The sequence below is a fragment of the Melanotaenia boesemani genome, chromosome 22, assembly GCF_017639745.1.
Source record: "Melanotaenia boesemani isolate fMelBoe1 chromosome 22, fMelBoe1.pri, whole genome shotgun sequence".
Lineage (NCBI taxonomy): Eukaryota > Metazoa > Chordata > Actinopteri > Atheriniformes > Melanotaeniidae > Melanotaenia > Melanotaenia boesemani.
This window is the reverse complement of record NC_055703.1, coordinates 19,526,054-19,541,586: the sequence shown is the minus strand read 5'-3', so window position 1 is coordinate 19,541,586 and position 15,533 is coordinate 19,526,054. Positions and strand designations below refer to the sequence as shown.

General features: G+C 36.4%; 1 protein-coding gene across 1 annotated transcript in view; it reads right to left on the bottom strand.

Annotated features, from left to right (window-relative positions):
- The window catches only part of rngtt (RNA guanylyltransferase and 5'-phosphatase), a 93,299-nt gene that overhangs the window by 23,188 nt on the left and 54,578 nt on the right, over positions 1-15,533 (bottom strand). The window contains exon 12 of the mRNA XM_041976350.1: positions 9,794-9,862. Within this exon, the coding sequence (XP_041832284.1) occupies positions 9,794-9,862 (69 nt within the window). The remainder of the gene's footprint in view (positions 1-9,793; positions 9,863-15,533) is intronic.

Genomic DNA, 15,533 nt, shown 5'->3' with positions numbered 1-15,533 from the left:
TATTCATGCCATCAGAACCATGGCAACAACCCCCATGAAAACCTAATCAGACTCAATGTAGAATAAACAGACAACCTTCAAATTCATTTCTAAATTAAAGTGTGCTGTCTGATGCACTTGTACTTTCATTACCATTGTTAGTCTAGTTGACTGCACATAAAAGATGAGAGCTTTATCATTGAAGTGCTAAACAGACCCTCAGAGTCGACCTTGCCTTCAGGAACGTATCTGTTGTCTATCAAATTTGTTTTCATGTAATGTTGTGCCATTGCATGTGATTACCTGCTATTTAAAGTTAGAAATTCAGATGTTGTCACTGTCAGACTGCAGAAAGGAAACATGTGGATGCTGCGTAAAATAATTACATAAAGTATATTTCTATTGTGTTTTAAAGGTGCTGTAAATCGTATATACCAAAACAAGTAACAAATAGATGTGTAACAATGTCTTGTGGAGTTGCAAAGATGGCTCTGATAACATGATTAATAAATCCTTACTCCAATTCATGGCCGCAGGGGTTACTGGAGGCAGGGTACGCCTTGCACAGGTCACCACTCCATCACAGGAAACTACTTAAGCTCACTTTCAGTCCTATCACCAATATCATCAAATAACCTAACAGAGAGAACCTGCACCTGCATGGAGAACATCTGAACTCCACACAGAAAGGGTCAAACCAGGATCCTCGCTTCTGTGAAGCAATATTTTAACCAGCACACCGTTGTGTGCAATTTAAATGCAAGTATCCCCAACTTCTTAAATTCCATTAAAAATCTTTTGAAAATGTCTCAATGCTATAATTGAAATCCCATCATGAGGACTGCAGCCAGCACCAGAGCTGACTCTGCAGTTTAGCATTTAAAAATCTTTTCTGATGACCAAGATAAAAATAATTTAGTCTACAAAACTGGCCTAAAATGAAAGTCACAAGAAAATCCAAACCCAGTGGTACACAGACCTGCAGTCATTACTTCAGTACAAGTAAATTAAACAGATATGTTAATGATACTGAAACACTATTGATATTATGCTTTCTTTTCTTGTAGTTGTGTCACCACATGAAGTAGGACAAAAAAAAAAGATTTTAAAACATTGTACCATTTAAAAATTCAAATTTATAATTGCAACTGGCTCAGAGTACAGATGGGTTTGACAGCTGCCACTACAGAACTCAGCCTTAGCCATCAGTGGAGAGGGAAAAGAAAGACAAAACAAAGGCTGTAGGTATATTTTTCACTCCATGGCACATTTGAAATGCTACTTGCTACAACCCCTGCTGAGGTCATAACAAAAAGTACTACCTGTAGTAGAACTATGCGGACATGACTGCAGACCCTGTGCCAATTCATTTAAAAGCTGCAGATCAGAAATTTGTCATCCTTTAAAAGTCTGTGAATACAGCCTTGTAATTAATCTGTTTAAATCTATATTTAAAATAAATAGATAAAAAATAATATATGCTATTTTCCTCAGAGAAAAAAATGCCACAGAGGAAAACATAAAAACATTTAAGCTGAGCTTATTTTACACTGTAATATACACTGCTAGTAGGAAACAGATAACAGAAGACACCCTTTAATACATATTCTTATGGGATCACTTTGGATTAGAACAGTTTTTCCCAGTTTTAAATTTAGCATTTGTTTGTAGCTACTGAACAAGGGCAGGGGTCTTAGGGGTGGCAAGCTCAGGTGTCAATCTAAGAGTAGACAACCAAATCCTAACACATATTTAGCATAAACTGACCTCCCCCTGGGTAAACCTTAAATGTCTAAGTGCAAGTGAATGTAGCATGTAATCTATTTTTATGTTTTTCTTTATGATGGTTCTATATCAACACACCCATGTTCTTGATGACATTGCAACATGTATACAGCATCATCTCGCCAGCTGTCTACGTGGGTAATAATATATGTCTATGCACAATTATACTTCACATGAAGAGGATATAAAAGTCATAAAACCACCAAATGTGACGACTAAGCAAAGTTGAACAGTCAAGAATAGTGAAGAAACACATAAAACTTGTGGTTTGGCTCTCTTTATCAATGAAGTATAAGTGTTAATGCAGCACTGATTAAAGCCAAAAAATGCAGCATTATGGTAAGTAAACAATTGCTGATGGGAAATAAAAATATCATTGGCTGCTTGTTTGTACTCATTTTACTTTACTTGTATATTAGGTGACCACTTTAGTTGTAATAATAAGTTATTTAATAAATCTAGCCCCCACCCCTTTTTGTTTTTAAGTGTGCCACCTTTTTTCCTGGTCTATGCCCCTTCCTGGCCCCCCATCCAAACTTTCTAGACCCGGCCCTGTTGTTGAACTACACTGCACATTTTCATAAACATTCTTCTTGACCACGTAAGATTAGAAGAGAAGTTGCATCATTGCAGAAGTCATACCAATGTTTTCCAGAAACTGTTTCAAAGATGAAGCCAAAGTTAAATCACAGATGCACCGTAAATATTGTTTTACCATCTCACTGTCTGAAACAACGTCACCCGTGCAAGAAATGAATCAGAAATAAAAATCAATTTTTTAACAACCGAAATCTGCTCCACAATTACCCATAAAAATGAGAGCACACGATTGATAAGAAAAAGCTGATACAAAACCCATCATATAATCAATAAGGCGAATATGCCAAATGACATCGGACAGAGTCTGTGCTACAGAAAAGCTTCATGAATATAAAATGTCTAATTCGTCTGGAGAACTGGGAGCTTTCTGAAAGGTTTACTCCAAGCTCTTTGATTATGTTTTTTTTCCCTGTCTTATTTCAATAACAGCTTTTTGCTGCAAGGCAGACTTAATGTTTAAGTGTGCTACGGATTAAAGAAAAAAAAGGCTGGACAAGCCCAATAAATCGGCTCCCCAGAGAAAAGCTCCCTCTGTTACAGCTCAGACACACAGGCCGGTTTCTTTCAGACGCATATTAACAATGTGTGTGTTTGTGTGTGTTTAGTGTGAGGGCTTTTCAAGGGTTTTGGTGTCCAAGTGCAAAAATGGTGCAGTGGAATAAAAGGCTATGTCTTAGGATAAAAATAAGGGGGGAGGAAGACTGAAAAGGGAAGTTAAAGAATAAACATTCAGGTAAATTGTCTACAGACAGAATATACTGCAGAACCCAGAGAAAACTGATTTATCAACTACATAAATTCAAATAAATCAAATCTATCATCACTTAATTTAAAATAGGCTTTTGAATTTTCAGCAAGATTTTAATGATCCACAAAAAAACGAACAATGAAAACAACAAAACAAACAAACAACAACAATTCGCCTTTGCTCTCTTTACACAGACATCACCATCTGGGGAGCTTTTATCAGAAATTCTGCCATCTGTGGTTATAGTTTTGCTATTAAATCAAAATCTATGTTATGTTCCCTAAACAAAGAAATATATCCCAAGGACAGCATGTGTTGGGTGAGATAACACACCCAGTGACCGCGACTGGTGAGGTGGTAACCTTTAAACTAACATTAATGGACATTCGCATCAGCAACATATAGTGAGATTAATCCTGAGATCGGCCTTATCCTTTTCACACAAGGAGAGATTAATACGGCACACGGGCTGGTGTGGAGACAAAAAAGAAGAGAAAAAAAAAAGAAAAAAGAAAGAGAAAGTCAATGACTCATTGGCCACCTGCATGTAACTGATTGCCAATGTGCATTTGTTTTTAAATGTAGTGCATGTATATTTACAAAATGAATAATGTACTTGCACTTTTTATTTTGAGAATAAACTTTACAAAGATCAAAAGCTGTGCAAAAGCTAAACCCTGCTCATTATGTTGTTGTTTAGGGCAGTGGTTCCCAAGCTGGGGTCCCAGGACCCCCAAAGAGCACAGGGAGTCCCTGAGGCATGGAACATCAGAGCCATTGTGATTAACGTCCACAAATTGTCCCTATTTTAATGAATAAAGTAAGGCTGTATGTTGTTCATTTAACTTTGGTTTTATCAAAGGACAGGACGCAACCAGAATACATTATATATGGTAAGAATCTCACTTTTAAAAGCCCAAAACCAAACATGTTTTCAGCACAGGGTGAAGCAGGGGGTCCATGGCATTTTAGTATATGCATGAATGAGTTTTCAGAGGAAAAAAGGTTGGGAACCACTGATTTACGGTATGTTGAACCCTGTAAGGCTTCTTTTTCACTCCCCATCTGATTCCAAAGGTAAACACAGATTATCTATAGGCACAGATCCAAGAGTAACCTTGAATGTGCCACTCTTTGTTCCCTTTAACTAACATTAAACTGCAGCAAATAAGGTTGCATAACTCCTCCAATCAGTCACAAAACTGTAAACACAATCTTACTTTTTGTTCTTCAATCTTGTTAAAAATGTTAATAACATAACTAAAGGCCTCATTGTAAAGTGACTGCTTGGATCTACACACCACACACTTCCTCTGTGAAGAGGAAACCTCAGACTCGATGGGTTAGAACTAAACACAAATTAAAACTGAGACCAATACGGCTGTTATTAATGCAAACATTATGTCAAATCATCTAAATTTGATATTATAATAATTTTTTAGGGGAAAGGCTCTAAATGAACAGAAATTCACTCAAGTTAAAACATGATGTTTAATGCAAAATAGTCTCCCAGCTTATCTCATTCAATCAGCAGTAACTTGAAACTAATCTGCAAAATAAATTAACTTTCTGTAATATACTGGTCACATATGGAAGATATTAATGCAATTACAAACACACATGAAAATGGTTTATCTGCAGGCGGCCACTTCCTCTTTTGCAACACCATCATGTGCAAATGACAAACTACCAAACTAGCAAAGCATCAAGGTCAGAGTTTCTCCATCCTTAAAACTGGATTCATATAATGAATTAAAGCATTGAACATAATTTCTAACAAAATGGTGATAAGATAGTGGAACCTCTCTGGAATGCCCTAAAGGAGAATCTGCTTCAAATGCAGGGTGTGTTCGTCATTTACAAATATTTACATAAAAAGGCATATCATGGCAATTTTGATCCAAGACCAAAGTAAAAAGAAAGAGCATTAAGGAGCACTAAATCAGCAAACCTCAAAATACCAGCTCCATGTGCAATTGATTGCTGCAGTACTGAAACATGGATATTTCATATACACACTGACTGTACTTGGGTTATCACTACAGAGCATGAAACAATCAAAAATGGCTTTTAAATTTAATGTTATTTAAAATCACTTGATTGGAATAGTTTGTCTAATATCTAATTTCAGCTGAAAAACGATCTTTATCAGCTTCTAATAAATGCTCTTGTCCAAATGTTAAACAAATTATATTCCTCAACACACGACCTTTGTTTTTTTCAAACATCTAAAAAACACAAAACACACACAGTTGGAAACTTTTGCCAGTACACAGTCAGCGGCATCAGCAGACAATTTTCAAATCAATGTAGAAACAGCAGGTCCATCAGTCCTATTTGCATTACGCCTGATACGCTGTCAGTGTTGCACCCGTCATCCTGCTGTAATGACCAGGCTGCTTGTTATTACCATTGTCTTTTAAAGCGTAAGATATGTTGAGGTGATACGTCAGCGTCACAGTGCTGTCCTCATCAGCAGAATGCTTTGATGCATAGGTGTATATCTAATCCAGTTGAGGAATTTGCTGTTGTGTCATTCAAAAAATGATTTCCCTTGGTCTGAGGCAGAATTGTCTTAAAAAAAAAAGCTGTTAAATAGATCCAAGAGAACTTGCATAATCATTTAGTCATGTTAGACATACCAGCTTTAGCGGTCCTGACCCATTTTTCCTTGAGGCTGTGTGGACAGAAGCTGTCTGCTGAGTTTCAGTTTGGAGAGTTTTCTTTCTTTCAGATATGGTAAATTGCTGAAAAACATTACTTAAATGGTAATTTAACCCCTAAAACTCAAAGCCATTTCTTGGAATTTTGGTTACTTGTTTTTTTTTTATGTAAAAATGCATTTAGAACTGCAGCCTTTTTAAGCACAGTCAACATACAGCCATCACTCTTACTCACAACACTCAGTTGTCACATTATGAGGCTAAAAAAATTTAAAACAAATGTATCAATAGACATAACACCATAAAGACCAACCAAAAAGCAAAACTGATACTAAAAGTAGTGGAAATAACACACAAATCAGCAGTGACCGAGCCTTTTCTCACCTGCATATCATTCTCTCCGGTCTTGGCTTTCAGGAGAACAAAATTTTGGCATTGAAGCAAACGCACAAAAAACACTATTTACATTTTTACACTTTTTCCTCCAGTTGTTTTTGCTATTTATAGTTATTTATGTTACCATTTACCTACTATCCTCACAAAACCAAGTCTCAGGTCAGCTAATTTTTTGCATCACCATGCATCAAAAACATCTTCCTCACTTTATTCCAGCCATAGAGGTACATTATGTGTATATATATATATATATATATATATATATATATACATATATATTACATTATATACTGTAACTTTCTTGTCACTTGTTGATGTTTGACAGCTCCTGATTGAACATTACTGCCAATTTAAGCTATCTAATTGGTGGAAAGTTTGACAGGAAGTGGCTTCCTCATTATTTCCGGGTTAAAATGTAGAGGTGTGTTAGCAACATAGTGATAACTATCTATTTTTTTTTTTTTTTTTATTCTAAAAATGTGATAAATAATCATGTTATCATGCATCCTCATTGTGGATTTACCATAGACTCTCAGAATAAACACTACCATTTGTAGCTGCATTGTAAACCTCCTGGAGGAGATATAAATGCCTGAAAAACTTTTATAGCCCACCAAAATGGTTAACTATTGATCACAATTCACCCCACAAAGTTACACACTACTGTTCCTGAGAAATTGTTGCAATATAAGTGAAAGTGCTTGCGGGCACTGGCATGCTCGCGGACTTCTAAAGGTTAATCACAAACCACTAAGAACAGGCAGCCTAACGGGGTACATGAAACGTCTTCATATAGAGTTCATTTCTAAAATGAACATCGGGGACAGCTTTGTTATACTGTGAAAAGACTTCCATTTAATTCAAAGGTGAGAGTTACATAAGGGGATGATTAAATGCAGCTGACAGCAAAATTGACTTGTCTGGACGATGACCTGTTCACACAATCCCTTTTGTCATTGACATGAAATTTGCACGTCGCTCTAGCCGACGTTCCTGCTTGTTGAACAGCAATCATTTCAGCTCAGTAAAACACAGGCTGCCAAAACAAATCAGAAACCCATTTTGACAGCTTATTTCCTAATCCTGATACTGATGTTTTCTTTTTCTATTTCCCTCACAGGTTTGGTAAATGCTCAGATACATAGAGTCCAACATTCAAAGAGTCAGAGCGCTTTCAACACTTCTCTTTAGCTCAGTTAGTCATAAACGATGAAATTCATAGAGGCTGCAGAGGACAATATCACCATAAATCAAAGAGTGGCAATGTGCCGCTCTAAATCCAAAACCATTTTCTGGTCTGGATTGTGCACAATTTGGAAATTCAATACAGCCTCAGAAAAACTCCTCTGAGGCATAATGCTTTGAATAATTTGCAGCTGAAAAAAAAACAAAAAACAAACTAACAATTATGTTTATTTTAACATAAACAAATTTAATTTCCACAAACATTTAAATTGTGTTTTCTACAGTTTTAGAAATTAATCCACTGTGGAATTGATGAATCCAAGTCTAATTAGCTTTCCATTATCCATTTGAGAGATGCACAGTAAGTCATGCAAATTCTAAACAGCTAAAATCCAAATATAACCATGAATAATTTAAAGGAGAAAACCAAAATAAATAATCAGGGATTGCAAACACCTGCAAAAACAAGACATTTGTGTTGTGTTACTGATAGAGACGGAGACAGTGACGCATTAGTTAAAGAGCCTTGGGGAGATGTTTGCTTGGAAATGCAACGGTCTCTGCTTGTGTTGTGGTGGACAGAAAATGCAGCTGTGTAAACCTGCCTTTGGCGAATTTCACTGCACATTTCTACTGAGGGCTGTTGCCATCTCCCCAAAATAATATTTCAATATTCCAGTGTGTAATATTCATTGGGATCTAAAGTCAAGGATGCCACTTAATTTTCATTACTAGGTTTTCAAAGGTGAGGATCACATGAAAAATAGTTGTGTTTCCATTATATTAAAACAAGTTATTTAAACAAAGAAATAGTACAGATCATCTTCCTTGCAGTCTAACATGTTACACTGCTATACAGGTTTATAGCAGTGTACATATATACCTATTTTTTTAAAGCTCTATCAACCATTAACCTTTTAAAATCTGGCGTCCCCCAGCTGAGGATCTGTGAGAACAGCTGGGACCAAACTAAAACCTAAAATCTCTCTAATTTTATAGACAATGTTTATGGTACTATGATCTAATAGGGGTTTGAAGCTACAGCTGTAGGATTCAAAAAGGAAAATCATCCTGAAAGTATTTTAAGCAAACCTGACACTTTTTTCCATTTGTGCTGTGTGCCATCTTCATTTATTCTTCACCGTAACAAATACACTGATTTACATATCTTAACAAATCCAACAAGTGTTCTCTTTACTATGACTCCAAAAGAGATATGCAGGGACATGCTCATTTCATCATGGGTATGCAATTTTGGAGCATAGGTCATAACCCAGACTAGGTTAACTCTGCTCTACATCAACAATAATTACTTCTATACAACTAGAATAATAGGAAAGCAGCCTCCATGCGGTGATAATTACAGGAACGCCTTCATAAATCAACTTTCAGCTGCTTTTTCTCTCTCATGGAAATGAGGTTCCTTAAGTTAAAAATAATAGTGGTAATCATCAGCTAACAATAATTATGCAATTCAAGCTGAGAAAGCAAAGAGCAAATAAGTCCCATTTCTATTTATATAGGCCAACAGAGAATGACAATATCAAACTGTCTGATATATTAGTTGGACTCTCCAGAGAAGGAAAAAGTAGTCATCCATAAATTACATTGCAGAATGAAAATAAGCCAAGTTAAATTTACTTAAAGAAAAGTTTAACTTAAATGTGTTTATATTTCCAAAGACTACAAGATGGTCCCAATTCTATTTTAATAGCTCACTTGAACGGGTTTTGTCCATTTTTGCTTTAATTTCTTAATCATTAAACTTTACTAGTATTTTCATTGTGGGTTTATTATATGATTTAATTAAAAACTGACCTCTGAGGGTTTCGGTATATGTTGACCATCTGCTTCTTAACTAGTGAACACACACGTAAAAGTTTCCAAGCAAATAAATGAGTCAAATAAGACAGTTGCTTTGTCTGGATAGAGGTGCTTTACATTAAGCTGAAACTAAAAATAAATGAAGGAAAGCATGCGAGAGACTTACTCCAGGCCCTTCCTGCATTAATGTTATGCAGATTTATTTTTGTGTTGCACAGAGGAATATGGACCCTTCGGTCCATTGCGGAAGAAGTAAGGAGGAATAGTATTACCGTCACAGATACAAGTAATTTTTTGCTGTTCTAAAACCAAGTAATATTAGGATTCCAACCAAGGCCACTTCCACCGTAACATAAAACTTCATGTGTCAGATTTAATGTGAGGTGTCTCACAGAGAGGCCAGTGATTATGTGTGGGCAGTAGCAAGAGTGTGGTTTCCTCTGCGATGCTGGAGGACAAGACTGGTACAAAAAGTGACAAATAGCTGCTGGGAGTGACAAGCTATCTTGATTCTTATGTAGAAGTTCGGTGCAAGAAAACTCAGCGTCTGACATTCAACCTGTGGCAACGGGTTTTACAAATGACAGGCTGTTGAACATAGATGAATGCTTACCCCACATGGCTGGAAGATAAGCCCATCGACTTCATGGCTGACCTGGGATGTGAAGCTGCCTTCCAGAAGCTGGGGGGGGAAAACGGGGACATATTTCAATCAAGCTAAACTGATGGATGGAAACACATGAAATTATTAACAGCCAATAGGTCTTCAGACACACAACACAAGGTGACTCTTGACTGAAATAGACTAATAAAGACTGATATTTTTTTAAATCTATCTATTGATTTTAGCAATTGTATTTTCTTATTTCTTTATATTTACTTGGTGTGTGCAGCTGGTGTCAAAAATTTCCTCCAGGAATAATGAAGTTTATCTTATCTTAGGTCTGAGTTTCAACATAACTAGAAGGCTTATACTTTTAAGCACAAGCTCTGATACCTTGTTTAAACCCATATAGCTCTGAAACAAAGTCCTTATCTTTTGACTGACAGCTCATAACTGAGAGATGGAATCTGTGACTTGCCATACCAGGTTAAGGATGTGAATAGTAACAGATCATCAAGTTTATAATGAACAGAAAGAGCAGATTTAATCTCTTCTATTAACAACCACCCCAACTAGTGCACAGAAGAAAAAAAAACTGTTATATACTTGACAGAGTAACACAAATGCACAGACATACAGCTGGGATATTAGAAATTCTGAGGTGAAAAGATTTCCCAATTTAGAGTAATTTCTTTCTTTATTCATCCTTCAAATTAACACTATAATCCACCCCTCATCTAATAACTAGAATTCTTCTATGCATTGTCCTTCAGCTATAGGGAAAATATAACTGAACTAATAATGTTTTTTTTTTTTTTTTTTAATGTTTTGAACATCTGCCCAACTTGGTTCCCAGCATCTAATGACCTAAATACCTGCTGGAGGTATTAATCCTGTATGATAAACTTCAAAGTTGCTTCATGGAACATGATAACGAAGCATGGGAAAGAAAAAAAAAAAGGTTCCTCCCGGGTGTTTGTACTGCAGTGCAGCAACAGCCAACAATTATCATTTTGCCACACCAGACACGCTCAATATTCTCTGCTCGTAACGTTATAACAAAAAAAAGGATCTTTTTACTTTAAAATGGCTGCAACTTCCTACCCAGTTGGCTTGATGACTCTTCTATGATTACACCAAGAAAGAATCTGGTTAGATATGAAAAAAAAAAGAAAAAAAAAAAAAAAAAGGATGATGTTGAAAGGAGATATTTAAAAAATGTGACAATATCAAAAAAAATGTGCGTTCAAGCTGGCAAATCAAGACTTTGGGCTTTTGTGTGCTTGAAACAGCCAAGGTTAGCCAAGTGCTCCAGCTTTAGTGACTGAAAACATGAGAAAGTGAAATGCATGCCCTTCAAATCTGTTTTAAAAAAATTGAAGGCAGAAAAGAGATGAAACTGCGACTGGATCTTAAATAAAATCTTCACATGAATAAAACCGTGCACACATTTCAGTGATGTTTGGATGTTTTATGCTGGGCTCGTTGTAAAAGGATTCCATGCTACACTGGCATGAGAAGAAACATGCCGCTTAAAAAGTAAGAAATCAATATAAAAACACACCCTTTACCTTGGAAAGTGTTTGCAGCAAGATTTTTTAATGGGTTTACTGTATGAGAGGCTGCAGAATCACATTATCTGAGAAATAAGGAACCAAGACGAAGAAATCCCAGCATAAAACCTTCAAAAATATGAATAATATTAAACATGAGTTGAGTGGCTATACAGAAACTATGTAGGTTCTGTTTTATTTATTTATTTATTGGCAACAACTCTGAGTCTGTATTGTATATAAATCTCAATTAGCTGGTCCCAAAAATACAACAGCTTTACATATTCATTTTTAGAATAATCTGTAACAGGGATATGGAAATCAAAAAAGCATAAATATTTCATTAAAGGAGCGTATTTTTGTCTTACTGTGAGCTCATTTGCAGAACCTGCTTGTCACACTAGCATAATTATATTTGCTGCAGACACATCAGAAAATTTGTTGTTTTTTTCTATAGTTTATGTTAAAACTTCATAACTGTCTGTTCTTTTCTGTATATTCATACAGAGGATAAATATATTTAGCCATGCAGGAAATGGCCCTGGGTCAATAAAAAAGGAAAGTGAATGCATTAGTGCACTTCAGTGCATATCAGGTATCATTTTAAAGTCGTCAAGATGAAATTAAGCAGAAAGCGATGCATTTTACAAATGCAAGAACGCAATGAAACATAGTACAAGAGTGTTGTACAAAACTCTCATTTAAAACATGGTATATTGTCTTCTGTTGAAATGAAGGACGAAATAAAATCTATCCATCCATAAGCTGCATATTGTCCTGCAGTGAGTCGATTCCTAGTTAATCTAGCATGCATGTCTTGGAGAAGGACAAGGAGAACATGCTGCTGGCCAGCTGCAAACCACTGCACCACTGAGGTGCCGTAGGGAGTGAGTAACATTAATAAACAATGCAATAGCCTACAGCAAAACCTTGGATCATAGCATTAATGAGAATGGACACGTACACCTACCTAGACATTGCTGCAGACCAAATACACACCCCTATCCCAACTGCATTTGGCAGCAGCTTCTTCCAGTGAGACAACACTCCCCATCACACCCTTAAACAGCTGAAATGGCTGAAGGAGCACAAAAAGCCTGACACTCTGACCTCGCCTCCAATCTTCCCAGATCCCAAAATAAGCCCAATCTATGCATGCTTTATGTTGAAAATGAGTAGGAGGAGACGTACTGCAGTCTTTATGGCAACATTCTTTTGCCAGACACCACAGGAGGTTGCAGGTCCATGCCTTAAGGGCTTAGAAATTCTTCTTTAATGACACCTGCATGATGTCTCCACTTATTTTCCAGCTCTGACATTCAAGTCAGCAGATATGGACATTCGAGTGCCAGTTGACAAGAAGACAACAACTGTCAACAATCATCAGTGCTAAAACACATACAATCCTGAAGTTGCTTGGAAATAAACCAGATTATTAGAAATACAATGTGTAAAATGCAGTATAACATAAACAAAACTGGATTTAATGCAAAGCTGGTAAAACATGTTGTCAGACTGCAACTGAGATGCAAAGATGCCTCAGAGCAAAACATGCTGACCAGGAGACCTGCATTTGCAACTCTGTGATGATAGTCTTTATCAAAGAATCTCTTTGAAGAGAGAGGAATCTATTGTTAAAAAAAAAAAAAACATCAAATACAACTTGCCTCAAAAGAGGGCTTTTATTCATATTTAAAAAAATAGAATGGAGGTACAATCATAAACGCAGTCGTTATCAGATGAAACATAAAAAAGAGCCAAAGTACTGATCTCATATCTGAGCTGGGCATATTTCCCCCAACTTTGGTAAGAAATTCCTTCCACAAAAACATTTACAATGTCACTTTCAAACTGAAACTACACTTTCTTTCCTCCAAACTCTTAAAGATGATGGTTTTCAATGCCTCACAATGAAATCCTCAGCATCTGTAACGTTCACATTTCCACAGAAAGTATTTTGTTACTACACATTATTTTTCAGCCAATCTGCTTCTGGAAAGCAAATTAAGTCATTAGTCTTTAGAGGAGTGTAGAATACATCAAACTAAAAGCTAGAAGAATCTTCACTCACTGCTGTCTCTACAAAGAAAGCAGAGCAACATCAGTGCTCTCCAGAATGACGAATGAGTCACAGCAGATCACACAAAGCTTGACAACCATGCTGACATGGAGAAGGCAGATAGCCAGACTAAAAAGAAATGATTCCTTTATGAGGGAACGGCATGTAGGCGGTAAGATCTGGGAGTTCCATTTCAGTTCTCCTGCCATCTTAGCACACCCACCCACCATCTTCGGCGAGTACAGTGAACCTTGGATGGACAGATGAGCAGAAAGAAGACTTCCACTCACATATCCTCCTACAGTAAGGAAGTTCCATGGAGTGATAATGCAAAGACAGGGGTGGGAAGGGGGGGTTGCTTTCATGCTAAACCTCTTTAGAAGCCTTATACAGTAAAACTGTGTATGCAGAGGTGAAAAGGAAAGACCCCATTAAGAGATCAAGCTTTCGCTGCAGACTTCGGGGCAGAGATGGGACAAGGGAAATGCTTTTGGGGACAAATCAGCTGCTAATATGCTAAACAGCACTTTTCCTTCAAGAGTGGGGGAAGTCAGAGCAGTTCCCTCTCCAGTGTTTCACCTTTGCACTCACTGGAACACAATGGTGAATTATATGTAATCTGCTAACAGCTTAATAGCATAGTAATCACATGAAGTATGTAATTTACCTCACACTCATTTCTATCGTATCATCCCTCACTGAGAAATTGTCTTTTCAATAACAAAAAGGGAGAAGAATGAAGACCTCAGCTTCATTGCTATATATTCCTAGTTCAACTAATAAAGTTTAACAAAGAAGCGGCATCAGTAATTTGTAAAAACAATGATAATGTTAATTTTGTTTGATATTATCAAGCATACAACTGTTATAATCGCATGAAATCTACATATGATTTATGACAATTTTTCACTGTGAAACAGAATAAAATAAAATAAGTCAATAAATAATTCAGACTGTCAATTTTCATCATCACTTAAAGTTCAAGAGCAAATTTCTCTGATATGAATTGTGTGAAATTCTAAAATTTTCATAGCCTGTTGTGGTCTCTGTGATTAGACTTTCAACCATTCTAATAATGTAATTTCTTTATCTTTTCAGTGGTACATTTATAACCACTTTATCTTATTGCGCTCTGTTTCTGCACTTCTGGCTAGAAATGTAGAGCCACCTTTTGATTCTCTCTATAAACCAACTCTTATTAAAAAACACAAAATTTCTTAACCTAATTGCTCTTACATTTTGGTGTAATTAATCACACACATTCAGAAAAAACAGTCCTATGGGCTTGTTGTTGAAAAGGTGGGCTGCTTAGCACCCTTAAAAGAATGCTTACCTGCTAGCTGCACCTTGCAAAGGTCAAAATCCCATAATTCCTCTACTGTGAGTTGGTTAATAAACCCTGCCCTTCATTGCTCTTACTTTTCTCTATGTTGCAATTTTTTCAGGCCAACATTAACCTATGAACTGCTGATATTTAGGTTTTGTTTCATGATGGATTCCAGTGCAGAGTTTATGTGTTTAACCAAGTCTTGTAGATTTACAGGGTGTGGACCAAACACAGTGCACTTAGATCACCGTATGCTCCCCTTACGCTGACGTTCAAATAGAGCAAGAACTGATAATATATACTATGCTATAAAAAGTGAGAAAAAAAATAAATGAAGTGGGGAAAACTGTTGTTTTAACTTTTAAACTGATGCAAAGCATTTAACAAGGTTAAATATAATATTTAAGGCACAGTTAAAGGAGGAAAAGGAAATGGTAGTGGTATATAAGGAAATGGACACCACCCTGCCGTGGACAAAGAAATGACACTGAATGTTAACTGGTTGAAAGTTGCGAGCTGAAGACAACTTTGGCACTAAAAACAACAGTAAACAAAGCAGCACGGATGAAAAGATAACTGAACAATATTTATTTTAACTCTTAATCTCCCTCCATCATTAACAACTTTAACTCCTTATTCACAGCAGAGTATATCTAAAGAACTAACAGCATTAACTCAACAAGGAGCACCTCACAGCTCAGACTGAAGCATGTTTAAAGTATAAGACATTATATACACCAGTTTTAGTTTGGAAAAAAGCCAATTTATCTATAACAAAAGTGTACTAGGCAACAGTTCTTTGCCTGTTCC